Raw genomic sequence first — 17570 nt, 5'->3', positions numbered from 1 at the left:
TCAGTAAAAGTTCCTTAATTTTCCAGATATTTCCACTTTTATAAATTTCCAGAACATCTACACCTTAGCACAGTTTTTTTATTGTCACTTTTTCAATTTGTCATATTTTAGGATTCTAATTTTCGTTTCATAATACTAAATAACTATTCTGTTGATCACAGTCCAAAATATCACCAAAACTGGGTTGTCTTGGCGAAAAAAAATATACTAATTCCCGGTCAATGATTTTAAAATAAATGTTTAGGTTTAGACTCTTCCCCTGAAAAAAATATATGACGCTAACCTGGCAAGTTATTTTAAAAGATTTTTCAATTTACATCATTTTATAAACAATTTAACGTTTACTATATTTGACTTTAGAAAAAAAGATATTGCTTTTTTAATACAAAATGAGCTGATTTTATAATTGTGTCATTCATTAGAAATTCCGATGCAAAGAATTGCTTTATTTTAGTAAAGTGAAAAGTATAATTTATATTTGAAGCACTAACTTTGTGATTTTCCATTTTAAAATCGTTATAAATAATAGTTTTCATTTTAATTATTAAGTGAAAAGTGTTTATGTTAAATTAAATTACTTTCTTGTTTTATTGTGAAACATAAATAAGAATCCTAAAATATGAAAATTTAAAGAAGTGGCATTCAAAAAACTGATCTAAGGGGTAGATTTTCGGAATATATATATATATATATATATATATATATATATATATATATATATATATATATATATATATATAAATATATATATATGTATATATATATATATATATATATATATATATATATATATACATATATATATATATATATATATATATATATATATATATATATATATATATATATATATATAAATATACATACATACATACAGGTATACGTATGTATATACACTAAAATGACTGATAAAACTGTTTATATAGAGGTTTAAAAGCACTGACTTAAAAGTCAATATTATATAAGTGAAGAAATGAGAAGAATAAAAATCCTAACGAATTTCTTTACATCCGACGTGAAAAGGGCTAGGTATTTCTTATTCCAGCAGCAAATTGTCTATTACGAAAGGGGCCTCGAATTTGCATGGGCAGGTCGCGCTGCATTGAGCGCATGTGGCGGTATCTCAATTGGCAATCACGCCACTTGCAAGTCCGCTGAAGGTCAAGACGAACATTCATCAGCCATTCAGATAAGCATCCGTCCGTTGCGGCGGCAGCGGCCGCGAGGGGCGGCCTGCCATTGGCCATGAACGGGAACTCGGGAAACCCATGGCACCACATAACGTGGGCACACTCGTATCGGTGCGATTACATCCGCTACCCTCTAATCGGGCCTTTTCACCTTCGGGCAGGGCCGGCGCGAGGCGCTTTGCACCTGCCGCCAAATATGAAGGACGCCTAAGTGAAATTGAATACAACACTATCTTTATCTTTCATCGTTTATTTTGTGTAATACCACTCTTATGAACAGAAAATCATTCCATCTTCAGATCATTAAAATAAAATAGAGTGTTATATTACCATACCACAAAGTAATCAATGCTTTTAATATACAAAATTAAAATAATAATAAACCCACCCTAATTCAGAAATCTCATTAATATTTGACCTTGTAACGAATAGTCAATGGATGATGGGTTTAAAAATAAGAAAAAAAGTCTATGTAACAAAATAATTCATGCAGATCCTCACCCCCTTACCCTTATCTTTCTCAAACTGTAATTTATGTTGTAATAGGCGAAATAACAATAATATTAAACTTAAAATTGCTTATCTGGTCAACATTAGATGAAAAAATATTATTTGACTCCCTGAAAATGTCAATCACACCTGAACTTAAAGTTCTTTCAAAACCCTTATCCGCACCCTAATGGTGCATAGGGCACTGCATCATATAAATTCGGTGTTATCTTGATCGTTAACACATGAAGGAAAGGTGATCAGCCCTCCGCTTTAGGTACCAGCCCAGGGTAATATTAAGTAATTATTAGAGTAAAAGAATCACTTAAATTTATTTCACCCCCCCCTGGGAATCGAACCCGGGACTCGTTGAATTTTATAGAATGGACCTGCTAATCCCGTATGTTTAAAGTTACCCATGTAATTTGTAAAGGAGAACTGATTTTTGAAATGTCCATCTTATGTGTTGAAACACTTCGTTCCGGCTCTGATTCCAAGAACGAAGAATATCGCGTTTCTAAAATTTCATTTCAAACTTTCTCATTAACCTTTAGTGCTAACAGAGATCCAAATTATGTATCTTTTCGTGTCTCTACGCTCGCGAAATATTGTTTTAAATTTGTTCAAGATTGTAAGAAATTATCGGTTTTGCGAATTCTTTGGATCAAACGACTCTAAACACGCCATTTTAAAACGGCTTTATAACACTAAATCTTTCCAGGAATGAGCTTAAAAGGAAACACAATATAATAAAGAAAATAGTGAGGAAATACTTCTTGATTTATGGCGTTTCGCGTCAAAATAACTGACACAATAAATACTTGTCATTCATGAAAAGTATTAATGAAGAGCATTTCAATGAAAATATTTCTTGGCTTGAGTGAGTAATTTTTCATTTTGATAACATACACGAGTACGTGTTAGCGTTTAAATGAGTTTAATTAATTATTTTAATGGATACAAATTTTTAAACGTATTTTAACAGTTTAGTTTTTTTAGCTCACGTAAAACGTTGACGATCACATAATAGATATTCACCATTGTTCAAATTTATTCGTATTTTTATGAATTTTTTAACATTTTTTTTTATATACTCAGGAAAAGTTTCATAAATTGCTTTTTGTTTATTGATTCAGATTTTTTAAATAAACTTAAAATCATTTTCGAATTAATGTTGCTTCCTTTTACATCCCATCCAACAAAAAATATTAACATTTTTAACATCTTAACTTAGATGAAGAAGAATATGGAAGTCTGAGTACTTACAGGGCATACAACTTGTCATAGGCTCGTTAAGAGATCACACATCGCTCACTCCTTTCAAGAACGTCATAAATCAAAAATCGTCGATTTTCAGTTGTGCATGTTTTCGGAATGCCCACAAAATGTACTATATCCCAGCAAAAGTGGCATATTTTTAACTCAACATTTACCCACTACAGGGCAGAAAGTGTTGTTTTTGCATTTTGAAGAAAAGGTATTGTTTAATTATTTTTTTAAATATACTAAATATTTTTCAAATGGAGAAAAAACCTTCAGGTTTTACCTAAAAAGATCTGTTGCGCAGTGAAAGTTCAATAAGTGGCTTGATATTTATTTTTAATACATTGTATTATATTTTTAAACTTAAAAAACATTCTCCTGAAAAATAAAGTATTTTGATTTATGACGTTCTTGAAAGGAGTGAGCGACATGTATATTCACGTAATAACACGTTACCACCCTATGACATAGGTAATAAACCCTGTAAATACTTACAATTAAATATTATTCTTTGTCTATCTTCAGATGTCAAAAATGTGATTTGCGAACAAGTATTTGGAACACTCAAAATATTGTGAAAAAATATTAAGTACTTTTCTTAAATTATGTCAGTACTACTTACTATCATTTAGACTTACATATTTTTAACATTAAAATCTCTTAAGCATGTAAAATGGTGTATTACATTTTTTAACAATGCAAGTATTGAAGATTTTTCCTTCTCTCAATATAACATCAATCACAACAATGTTATAAATGAAAACATATTTTTATCGTGAAATTCGTACGTGTCAAATTCTTTCAGATCGTGATAGAAGCTTACAGAAAATGCTAGAACTTGGAATGTATGGGTACTCGTACGTTATACATGTTCATTGCATTACTGGAAATTGCGCAAAAAGCGGACACTGGCTCTTATCTACTTAAGCTATCGACCGCTCAATTTGTGACATTAAAAATTTACGCTGAATTTATTATCACGAGGTAAAAAGAATCAAGTATGAGTCAAGTCACGGAGAATCTAACAATTTGAAGATAAACTAATATAAGTTCCTACAAATGCATAACGTTTACAGTAAAATAAAAACAATGTTCACACAATTGAATATGAATTCGGAACATTTTTGGGTGTCTAAATCGTTGTTCACAAATCTTTTCTCCACTTAGGAGTTTTGAAATCTCAGCATACAAAGATGAAGATGAATATGGAAGTCTAGATATTAACAGGGCTTATGACCTGTCAAGGGCTAGTTAAGAGAACACTTTACACACGTGTACTAAAATTTTTGGAACTCATACATATGTATCATAATTCTGGTGACGCTGTTACATTTTAGTATTACTATCATGAATTTTTTCTTTCCATAAAAAAGTTTCATCATATTTGTCGAGAATTTTAATGTGTATTTTTAGACCAACAAATTAGGTATATTAATATTTTATTTATTGTTTCGACATTAACTTTGTGGTAAGACATGTTACAATGATTAAAGAAAACACATGTTTTTTACCACTTTGAGTTTTATTATAGACTACATGTTTCAGAAGTTAAACTTCCATCATTCAGGTCTGTATAATAACTAAAAAATAAAATATAAAATTGTTCTATAAATAAGGAGAGGGGAAAGTAAGGGGAAGGGGTTAGTCAAGGGGCGGAGTTTGAAAACAAAGGAAAAATGGAAAGCAAAGGTAAGAATTTTGAAACAATATATTATTTAATAAATTATTATTAGAATTTAGGTATATTAATAATTTTTCAATAGTTAAACAGAATTTGATAATGCAATAATTTAATAAAAAAATCGACCAAAGAATGAATGAAATAAGATTACTTATTATTCATTTTTTTAAAGTGTTGCCATATTAGTATCAAATAGTAATGTGTTATAGGTACTAATGATTTTGCCATAAAGTTGTTTTTCGAAATAATATTATACATTGTATATTTTATTTATAATATTCAGTGGCTAGCTGAGGCACTTAGATAAATTGTAATGATAGTACTCGTAAAGCCTATCTTTATTGATTTCCAATTATTGAACCGAAAAGTAATTACCGATGAAGCTAATGTTAACACTTGAAAGACGTACACCGATTAAGAACGTACACCCGTGACGTCATACGCCATACCTTGGCCTTTTCCGTGGTGAAGCTCAACCTTATCGTGATGAAGAGTCAGGAAATTGTAGTTAGTTCCATGGTCGTAAATTCACCGGAAGAACTATGCCGCAGTAGACCTAGGCCAACTTCACAACGACCCGCCGCAAGCAAACCTTAGTTCGTTACGCTTTCAGTCCCTGAAAACCTCTGATATGAAGGGTTCTCAACCTTCTTTACCCGCTCCTTTTCCATCTAAATGTTTGCATTATTTTCTCTTACCAATTCTTTTAATATGATTGTATTAAAATATGACATATCATCAACATTAACCAATTCCATCCGAGTTTACTTTATTTAAGAAAGTCAATTGTAGTAATTTAATAATCAAGAGCAATTTACTAACTCAAAAATGCGAATTAGCGTATTTCACAATGCAAACGTAATTAGAAACATAATAAAGACGAATGTAGGATTGGTAAATTTCTCAAAATGGTTCTAAAATAAATACATTTTTACTTTCTCCTTCAAGGCTCAATGAATTTGGTCACATGAATGACCAAATTCATTGAAATATGAATTAAGCCAAATAAAGTCTCATTTTACATATTTTTTTAAAAGCACATTGTCTTCTGTATCGCATAGTTTTTCATCCTTTAAATACATGAACGTCCAATTGTTTGGAGTAACTGACTGATAAAAACATAGTATTAAAACGTATTATCAACTAAGTATTTTTAAATATAACTAATCAAGAAAGAGTAATGTAATTTTTGGAAGTCATGGTTGAAAAAAAAATATTTACTGTGAATATTTTTCGATGTTAATGATGTAACGGTACGCGTTACCGTTTTTTTAGAACGAATTTATAAAATGTACACCATTTTTATTTATTTATAATTAGGACATTACTTCGATTCCCACTTCGCGCCCTTAGAGGTCACGACCTATAGGTTGAGAGCCACTAAACCATATGAAAATGTGAATCGGGCCTAACTCATTTCTGATATACATACTACGTATATGAAGTTTTTGCGAATGGGTGCCAAAATTATTTAATGGCAAGCCACGGGAACAACTATTGAAGTAATTTGATTTTATAGACCTGCCGAGGCTAAGGCAATAACGCTATAAAGCCGTTTTTCTCTCCGTATTGGAACGAAATGGACACGAAACATGTTATTTTGTCAAATTTTAATAGCCTGCCTACCAACCTTTAGGGCTTTGATTAAAAGTTCTTCTTCGACTTTCGTGTTCTGCAGTCAATCAAAATAACATTTTGCAAATTTTATGTAACGTACACTAGTTTAGAAACTTACCCGCATCATCGATTATTATCCATAGACGTGCATATATGTGCATAAAGAATTATAATTGGTAGTTCAATGATTTTCAATGGTTTTCGTCCGCCTCCGTAGTGTAATGGTCAGCACGCTCGGCTACCGTTCTGGAGGTCCCGGGTTCGATTCCCAAGGGGGGTAAAATAAATATATGTGATTTTTTCACTGTAATATTTATTCAATATTACCATGGACTGGTACCTGAAGCGGAGGGCTGATCACCTGTCCTTCATGTGTAAACGATCAAGATAACACTGCGTTTATATGACACAGTACCCTTTGCACCATTGGGGTGCGGATAAGGGCTCAAAAAAAAAAGTTCAATGATTACAACAATGGAAACGCTATTTGACAAAGGTACCAAATTCAATACTGTAACAAATTAGTATTTATTGTTGACATTAATTATTTATTATTTATTATTTATTTATTGTTTATTAATTATTCTTTTTATTTTTTATTTATTATTTATTGTGTATTATTTTTTACTTTTAATTTTTTTATTTATTATTTATTATGTATTTTTTGTTATTTATTATTTAATATTTAATATTAATTATTTATTACTAAGTATTTATTTTTATTATTTGTTATATTATTTATTCTTAATTACTTATTATTTATTATTTGAACGAACCTTACGATCCCAATACATTCGTTCACAATAAACTAAACCTTTAATTGCGAACATTTAAATATTAACCGAACTTAAAATTATTATTATTTGTGTTTTTTAAAAATCGCTTTAGACAGATATAATAAAATAAATATCCACTTTTGTTAACTTTATTGATATACTATAATAAAGTTATTATTAACATGGGAATAAAGAAGTCGGCTTTGTTTTAAGATGGCTGGTTTAAGTGATCACTTAATACATAGGGTATCATTCACTATTCAACTTTTTATTCATAACTTTATATTCATCATCATCTTCTAAAGGCAGCGCCTTGTTGTGTCAGCCACTTGTCTCTGTCAGTCGCCATCCTCTTGAGCTGCGAATAGGAGGAGACGTCCATGAGCCGCTTTATATTATAATATTTCAATTTCGAAACTTGTATATATTACAGGTGTTCAACAACGAGTTTTCGCATTTTCGGTGCAAATTTCAATTTCGATTTTTTACTGTAAGATCATTATAAATTTTTAAATATTTTAAAATTATTAATATTCTACAAACTCATTTCGTAAAAAAAAACGATTGTCAAATAGTTTTACTTTTTGTTAATTCATAAGGTAGATAAAAAAAAGTAATCAAGTACACTCCGAGCATATTGAATTTATTCATAATAATTTCCCTCTATTTTTTGCTCATCCGGTCGCGGAAAATATAATCTGTTGATTTATGTGTTGAGAGCATCGTACTCGTACGCTAAAAGCATGTAGTACCACACCCTCAGTATTTAAAATTCAACATATGTAAATGTGAATTTTCTATTTCTAATGTAAATAAAGTACTTTGATACTTATGATGCGTAAGTAATCCATTTTGAATTATGCTGACATGTAAATTTTCATTAAATTACCATTGCAACTTCTTTTGATAGACATCCTAAAATTTATCACCAAAAAATCAAACACTTGATTATTTACCTTGCGGATGATATATCAATACATATTTTGGGCGTTTGTCCAATACACGGGATTTCACCGTCCGGCAATCTGTTTTTAAAAATGAAAACGACTATTTTATAACGGGCAACGTATTCACGAACCGATCAAGAGCACCGATCCGAAGAAATACGGACAAAAGCACAAGCCAATCCAAGCCAATCATCGTTTTAAAACGCTAACTGACGTGCCGGACGGTAAAATTCCGTGCAATTCCGGGTAGTGGATAAGCGCCCTATATGGTAGGTGTCTGAACTGAGACAAAGCATAATCGTTTATATACGATGAAAGATGGAAGTCTGAGCATTCCAAAGCATACGACCTAGCATTAAGTGATCACTTGTTCACCATTTTTCGTACTTTTAAATATTCTTAAAGTATTTTTTAAAGTATGTATATATGCATTCTTGCTGGATTTCTTACTTATGTTAGTTGAAGTTATGATAGATTTGTAATTTTGGCTAACGGTGATGCCATCAGGCTTAAATAATAATAAGAAAATATAAATAATCAACTGAAAGAAATAAATGTTTCTTAAGATTTTAATTTTACTTTCAGACTCTCTTCTGAAAAATACATATGAACTTATTCTGAATAAATCTCACCTAGGTAAAAGCCATATGCATTATAAATTATCAAAATAAATCGAAAAATGTAATTTTTCACATTTTGAGTGTGTCCAAATACTTGTCCACACATCTAGGTTTTATCAACTCAGGAGTTATTCTTCATGTCCAATTTAGATAGATACTGTAAACTCATATGTGATGTCGCTCACTCCTTTCAAGAACGTCATGAATCAAAAATCGTCAATTTTCAGTTGTGCATATTTTCGGAATGCCCAGAAAATGTACTATATCCCAGCAAAAGAGGCATGTTTTTAACTTAATATTTATCCGCTACAGGTCCGAAAGTGTTGTTTTTGCATTTTGAAGAAATGGTATCGTTTAATTTTTTTTTAAATATACTTAATATTTTTTAAATGGAGAAAAAACCTTCAGCTTTTACCTAAAAAGATCAGTTGCACAGTAAAAAGTTCAATAAGTGGCTTGATATTTATTTTTAATACATTGTATTTTATTTTTAAACTTTAAAAACGTTCTCCTGAAAAATCAAGTATTTTGATTTATGGCGTTCTTGAAAGGAGTGAGCGATGTGTCATTAGATTAATCAATTTATCTAGGAGTTCCAATTAGTATAGTTGTCCATCATGCGTAGAATGGTGAAGGTTGCAGATGTGTAAAGTGATCACTTACAGCCTAAAACCATAACTCTTATTCCTCTACATCTATTATTTTTTGACATCTCATCAAAGATGAAAATGAATATGGAAGTCTGGGCATTTACGGGGCTGACGACCGTCATAGGCTGGTTTAAGTGATCACTGTACACATGTGTAACATTCACCAATTCTACCCATTATTGACAACCACACTACTCAAATTCTTCTACATCTATATTGAGATGTCAAAAAAATGTTAAAATAAAATTTTGTCTCCCAATATTTCGAATATTGGCAAAAATTATAACTCATCAGATAGTGTCAAATAAAAGGACAAGGATGTGTTTAAAAGAATTTCGTTATTGATTAAGAATTGACTTAAATATCAACCAAAAAAGAGAGATATATGGATGTATCCACTCAACAAAGATTTCAAATGCAATGGAAGCTAAAATTTTGTCCTTATGCGAAAATTATTGCAGATGAACCATCAAAATTAATATTTAAACATAACTTTTACATACATACATGATTTATTTCATGAAGTAAAACCATTTTATGAAACACGTGAACCAGTAATACCCATAAATTTTCCAGTATATTGTATAGGTCACTCGTTAGTAAATCTATTACGGCGTTATAACTACGGATATGAGTTAATACTAGAAATTTCTAATAACAAAAGTCGGTAATGTAATGAATAAATGACTTCCTTATACACCGTACGAAAGTCACGATTCATATTTTTGCTTTTGTTGGGGTAAATTGATTTACTTGGATAACAATATAACCGCTCCACGAATTCAATCAATATGTTGAAGTTATAATGATTGGTTTCTTGTTGGTCGTCCCTACATTTGGGAAATGCCAATTTAAGTTAGTTAATTACGGCTATTTTGATTTTCCGAACGGAATTTCAATCGCTTATGCTTATTGGATTTACCAACCATACATCTTTTAACTCTTAAACTTGTATAATAAAATAACAACAATGTAATTTTTCCACATGAATTTTATTTCGACCTAAAAATTATATTGTTATTACTTTAATATTTAAAATGCAGTACCACCAAGAAATGTCAGTACAAAACTTAAACCTTAAACTTGGTAAGTACCATTTAAATGATTATTTTGAAAATAACAATTAATTTTACATTTTTGACATCTTAAGATAGATGAAGAAGAATATGAATGTCCGGGCATTTACAGGGCTTACGACCGTCATAGTGTTGGTTAAGTGATCAGTTTACACACGTGTAACCAAGGCTTTTTTATGTAACGCGGTGAAACGGTGTTCTGGCACCGTTTTTCACGGATAATTTAATTTGTTTTAAATTTTCAAAATCAATAAGACGAAACAACGTTTGCGCTTACGTAATTACAATCTATATTCATAAAATTCGTCAAAATTATTACATATATTATCGTAATGAATATATAAATAATATTTAAAAAAATTTTCAAATATAAAGCTTGACATGGAGTGAGCTTTTTTGAGTTAATTTTTTTTTAAGTAGGGATTTTGCCTTGCGTGTAACATTCACCAATTCTAATCATGATTGACAACCACAACACTCAAATTTTGGAACTCCTATGATCAAACTCGTGACACAGCACACGTGAATTCACAATAGCCATCTATGTTGGAATAGAGAAAGTTTTCATTAACCAAAAACTATTTTTATTTGGTATGCAAGGTCCGAATCTTGGATTAAATTCACATACTTGAGATCCGCCAGAAAACATGATTTATTTATTTTTTATGTAGCTTACAATTTGACCAGTAATTATATTTACAACATTTTGAGATATAAGGAGCACCTCCGATTAAGAGTTATTTTTTTACAGTAGGTAAACGTGTAAAAGAAAATAATCCAGATTTGTGAACAGTTATCTGGACACACTCAAAATGTTGTAATTAATTTTATTGTTACTTTATTAAAATAAATGCCGAATCAATAAATAATATAATTTAATTGCTGTTATTTGTTCAATAACATAAATTATTTTAATAGATTCAGTTAAACAACATTGTTATAGATAAGCAATTAAAACATTGATGAACTGAAAAAGGAATATGAATATTGTTCGAGGGTTTAAAAGTATTTTCAAGAAATAATTTCAGGTACACTGAAATATCCATATTCTGCCTAGCTTTATACAAAAAGTTAATATTTTTATATAATCTCTTCACGCTATGACATCATGATATTTAGATAATGAATAAATTTTTCGAGGGGTTTACGTTTTCAATATTATATTAAAACACATACTAATGAATATATTTATCAAAATGTCGTGACCTTTGAAAATGTTTGCAGTTCTTTAAACATATATTAAAATATATACGTTTATAGGGTATAGATCTTTAACAGATTGATTCGGTCAATATTGATTTACCATTTGTCATTACAATTTAATCTTTTTTTGTGTAAATATAAATAACAGTTAAAAATATATAGTGAGTAGTATTACACGATGTGAAAGATAAATGATAAGAAGAGTGTTTATATTGCCATACCACAAAGTAAACAATGCTTTTAATATACAAATAATATTTCGTTCTCTTACGAAGATTTTTTTTAATAAAATGTTTATATATATATATATATATATATATATATATATATATATATATATATATATATATATATATATATATATATATATATATATATATATATATATATATATATATATATATATATATATATTTAATAATAATAAATCCCTTACCGCACTCCAATGGTGCATAGGGTACTACGGAGGCGGACATTTACATATATATATATATATATATATATATATATATATATATATATACACATCCACATATTTATATATGTGTGTGTATGTATTATGCATAAAATGTCCAAGGAAAATCGTACTCATTTTGACTCAACTAGCAGATATTCTTTGACCAAATCATCATTACTTATGTAGGCGGTATATTCATGAAACAGAATAATAAAACTCAATATTTCAATATCCAATATCAAATATTCACACATGAAATCAGTAATGTCAATAACTGGCGTATGTCAACAATACCCCTGTTAATCCTAAATAAATATGTACATATAGTTTTTGACAAGCAATGCTATATGTATATAACTTACTATATGCGGAGAAAGTAAATTCATACAGAACTCAAGCAAATGTTCGAAATGTTCGTATTATTTTTTATTATGTTTTATTCAAATAAATTGAAAAAAAATCTTCCAAATTCTTTTTCATCTTTGATGAGATGTAAAAAAAAGATTTCTATGTATTTGCTATTTTTTAAAAACCTTTTTAGCATGATTTAATTAACTTTTGAATAAGCAATTTATTTTCATTTTTTTATTTATTTCCTACAGGAAAATTAGCCTTAAGCCTTAAAGAGTTGAACAGCGCTGCGCATTGAATAAAATAAAACATTTTAATAATAGTAGTACATTCGGTACAAAAACAAATCAAGGAAACGAGTACGTTTTATAATCACCACGCTAATGAGGTTGTACCGTATTAAAATCGCTACAGTGCGTGCAAATAGTTACGCATATAATTCGCCAAAAACAATTTGGAGCTTTTCGATTCAATTTTGAAAGTAATAATTTATAAGGCAAACCGTTCACCTACACAATAAGTCTCGAGTGCCAACAGCCTTTGGACTTTGGCGTGACGGTTTAATCATTTAGAAATGTTTGCCAGTAAAAAGTTGACGCTTTTTTTCACTTAATTATTTTATATGCCATGCGATTGCTTGATAATTTTTTTTTATTCGATGTCCCTAAATAAAGTTCGGATGATAAAACCCGAAACAAAGTATAATGTTTTTTTTTATTTCTCGCTTGATATAATTAGAATACGTTTTCATAATTATTAAATATTAAAAAGGCACTTTAAAACTACAGTTGTGTGATAATACCCTAAGTATAAATCAGTGTTTGATATATATATATATATATATATATATATATATATATATATATATATATATATATATATATATATATATATATATAAGTATATTTATATATATATATATATATATATATATATATATATATATATATATATATATATATATATATATATATATATATATAAGTATATATATATATATATATATATATATATATATATATATATATATATATATATATATATATATATATATATATATAAGTATATACATGTTTTTTGACAACATCGAAGATTGCAGAAAAGCCTAATTTAGCTCAGCAAAATCATTTCGGACCACATGCGGGGAATTGGATTAATATGGAAATATTTGAGATGGGTGCCACATGAGCTAAGTGATAAAAAATTGAATGATTGAGTTATTATATGCACATCTCATCTTGCTCGGAACAATATCGAACCCTTCTTGGACCGTATGATCACTGGGTATTTATTGATTTGGCGTAAAATTTAAAAAAACTTCATTTTAAATTATGTATTAATTTTAAATCAAACATAGATTTTTTGAGTCTACTAAGTTGTATTTTATAAACAAAAACACATAAAAAATTGTAACTATTGTTTCGCCTAGTTATGGCATTTTCTAACGAATGACATTCGCTTGAAAATGTCATAACTAGGCGAAACAACTGTCACAATATAATTTTTTTATGTTTTTTTGTTAATAAAATACAACTTGTTAAACTCAAAAAATCTGTGTTTGATTTAAAATTAATACATAAATCACTGGGGATGAGAAGTGAATTACTTACGAAAAAAACGTAAGAAAAAGCGCATACTGTGAACCTGGACAACCTGCCCTTTCCACATCTAAACCGAGCTTAAGCCTGAATAATAATGTTGTGTATTTTGTGGGACTATTCATAAAGAGATTATTTACAAATTGAATGAAAATGCATTTTTCTTTCAAAACCATATCGTCACCCAATGGTGTATAGAGCAGAGTATATAAAGAAGCAGTGTTATCTTGATCTTTAAAAATGCATGAAGGAAAGGTGATCAATCCTGCGCTACAGATACCAGTGTAGGGTAATGTGAAATAAACAATAGAATAAAAAATCACACACATTTATTTTGACCCCCTGGAAATCGAACCCGGAATCTCCAGCACGATAGTCAAGCGCGCTGACCACTACAGTGTAGTGACTAAACTACGGAGTTAAACATTCAATGCTTGTTATTTTTTTAACTCTCCCACTTTTTAATTATTATTATCATTTAAATTAAGTAAAAACAAAATATTCCGATTTCTTAATCTAAGAAAATAATATTTGAGTTTAAAAAAATTGTTGGGCATCTTACTTTTTTTAAAGCCTTGACAGAGAATTCTTCAGGCATATTTATGGCCGTTTTTACGATTAGTAAACTTGGAGCTTTGCGACCGGTTCCAAATTTAGCATTTGTCGTAACCCAAAAACGATAAAATAATAAATAAGAAAAATTGTTCCCAAAACTGATTATATTATAACTAAACCTATGTGTTATATGTAGTTACAGTCTTAAAATTATCTTGGAAGCCTGCCTAGTTGTAACGTTGAATTTGTGCAGTCATAAAATGTTTCTTAATTATTTCATTCCTTCGTGTATTCGTTTTACTCCTTATCATTTTTTTAAATATCAACCCGAAAAGCCCTTAATTTAACAGGCTTGTCTGCAGTTACGATTGTAAGGATAGGAAAGGTAAATATTAAAAATACATCACAAATACCCATACCAATTGAAAATAAATCATTCTTGAACTCATTTACAATTGGCGGGAATCGAGCCCGCGACGCGAGTTTCGCAGTCGAGCGTTTACCCAACAACGCCACGGCATCTATCTTTTGATATAAATACAGGGTGTATCCAAAGATGCATGTATTCCAAAATTTATTGATAGAAATATCCGAGACTAACAATGGTACAAGACTTCATGAGTAATGAAATACTGCATTTTTTAAATTCAAATAAATAAACGCTGCTCTGCAGCAGTGAACTGAAATTTCGGTTATTTTTTTATATAATATGCCTGGCATTTCAACTGTTCATATATAGCGTCTGACGTTTACATCAACAATGCTTGCATGCGCGACACTATCTCAATCTATCGCTTTGTATCGTTGTGTATACGTCGGTCTCTTTTGATCCACTCCCGTGACGTCGAAATGTTAAGCTCTCTTTCTCTTCTCGGCATTGTATCTTTCTTCTCTCTCATGTAAAGAAATATGCCTAATAAACGTGACGCGTCCTTGAAATGTCACATTCAATTCTTGTCCAATTATCGATTATAAAATCGCCGCCTAAAAAGATTGATTTGGAATTCTATTGAGTCAAGTAAATAACTTTTTGAATAAATTACATCATTTCATTCAGCATGACACATCTACCCCTTTTACGTAAACATAGGTACTACCGTAAGCTCAAAATCGACAATATCGAAATTCGTTTGCGTTTCATAATACTGTTAATGCCAACTAACAAATAAATATACTTTGATTTTTTTTCTTGGATGCTATACTCGGACAACTCAATTCATGCATCAAATGAAGATAAAATATGTTTAATGCATTATTTATTGATTCGGCATTAACTTTATGGAATGACATGATTATTTTATTAAAATTAAACACTTGAATATACCACTTTATCGAGTTTTATTTTTATTTACGACTAGTTTCGAAAACGACTTTTTGTTTTCATCTTCTGGTACAAATTAAAACTTATTTTGTACCAGAAGATGAAAACAACTGTCTGAAAACAACAAGTGTTTAATTTTAATAAAATAAATGTTGAATGCAGTCCATGGAGATTGAATTCAAAAACCAAATTACATAATGACTTGGTCACGAAAAGCTGATGTTAAAGTTTTTACATTTCATCCCAAAAAATACGTCATCAGTCGGTGATTTTTTTTATGTATTCTGTTATTTTTTGTGTATATGAAAAGCATTGTTAACTTTGTGGTATGGTAATATAATACCCTCCTTATCATTCATCATTTTATTTGTGTAATACCACTTTAATATAATTAAAGTCGTATTACACAGAGTCAACGATGAATGATAAGAAGAGTATTATTTTGTAATTATTTGCTTTTAAAGCCCAACATACGATAAATCGCACCTTAACTTTCATTAATTCCTGGTAATATTTGATGTAATTGAATTTTTCTTTAATCGGAAAAATAAGTTTTTCATCGATATAAATATATGGTGTTGAAAAGAAGAGAGTTATTGAAAGGTAAGGAGTTGAAAAAATATATTAAAATATTTTGCTAATACACATTCTATAAAACAAAACAAAAAATCCAATATGTCTGTATTTTTAACACTCTCCGTATCAAATACCGACAAAACCAATACAAATAAAACAGTTAAATATGTTGAAATACAAAATAAAATTTCATATTGAAAATTTAAAAATAAAATAAAATAAAAATATTTTCAATGAGAAAAAGTAAATTTAAAAGCATAAGTTACAAAATAAAGGAAGACTAGTTTCTTAGTTTTAATTATTTTATTTTATATAAATAAGAGACCGTAGCAATTTCGCTTTAGTCTGCATTTGACCTGGTGATGGGATGGTTATTCCGAAGCCGTTAGTCATGGAGTAGTGTTTTAAAGCGGTATTACACAAAGTGAACGACTAATGATAAGGGAGTGTTATATTACCATACCACAAAGTTAACAATGCTTTTAAATGCATTTTTTTCAAATCGGGCGTGTACTGACGTCCAGCTCTCATCGCAGCCGGACGCCTAACGAATTATATTATTGTGAGTTAGGCCTTAAAGCTTACCATAAGAGCAGCAGAGCTACCTGGCGAGCGAAGCGGGCGCGCGGGGGACGCCACATGTCCGCAGCCGCGCGCCGCGGAGTGCCCCCTTGCCCTGGAATCCAAATCACGTAATGTAAATTATTTATTTATTTAAACATCATGTACAGAAAATAAATAAGTACATTGGCAGGCTTATTGCTAAAAAGCAATATCTTCCAACCAACCAAATGCAGACTAGTGATATTGGTCGAAACGTTTGATACCATACTCGTATATCGTAGTTATACAGGAGAAAGTGACCAAGTGCATTTTTTACAAAAACGTGATTATTGGCTATTTGATGCCTTACTAGCTTAATATTGCCCTGAAAAATCCCAAAGCGATATTTAACTTGGAAGTATAATATATTGACTTATTAGAAAAGACTAACTGCGTTGATGTTTAAGCAAAAGTGACTTAAATGGCCCTCCTGAAGATGTTAGTTGGCTTACGTTTTGTTAGTTGGTCACTTTCTCTTGTACGACTACGATATAGCTGTTTGCAATCAGGGTAGATAGTGCTTGAACATTAAAAAAACATAAATTGCAAATTGATGATAATGAGGAAGGCAAAGGAAAGAGGGAGTTTTGGGAAGGA

At 29.8% G+C, this 17570-nt stretch overlaps 1 protein-coding gene across 1 annotated transcript in view; it reads right to left on the bottom strand.

The window, feature by feature from the left end:
- The window catches only part of LOC148301159 (glycine receptor subunit alpha-4-like), a 51250-nt gene that overhangs the window by 26692 nt on the left and 6988 nt on the right, over positions 1-17570 (bottom strand). Inside the window, exon 2 of the mRNA XM_088273737.1 lies at positions 16956-17046. Within this exon, the coding sequence (XP_088129863.1) occupies positions 16956-17011 (56 nt within the window). The 5' untranslated portion in view covers positions 17012-17046. The remainder of the gene's footprint in view (positions 1-16955; positions 17047-17570) is intronic.

This window comes from Brachycentrus maculatus, unplaced genomic scaffold, assembly GCF_059751285.1.
Source record: "Brachycentrus maculatus isolate JH-2025_06_01 unplaced genomic scaffold, ASM5975128v1 h1tg000601l, whole genome shotgun sequence".
Lineage (NCBI taxonomy): Eukaryota > Metazoa > Arthropoda > Insecta > Trichoptera > Brachycentridae > Brachycentrus > Brachycentrus maculatus.
This window is presented reverse-complemented; position numbering and strand designations above follow the sequence as displayed.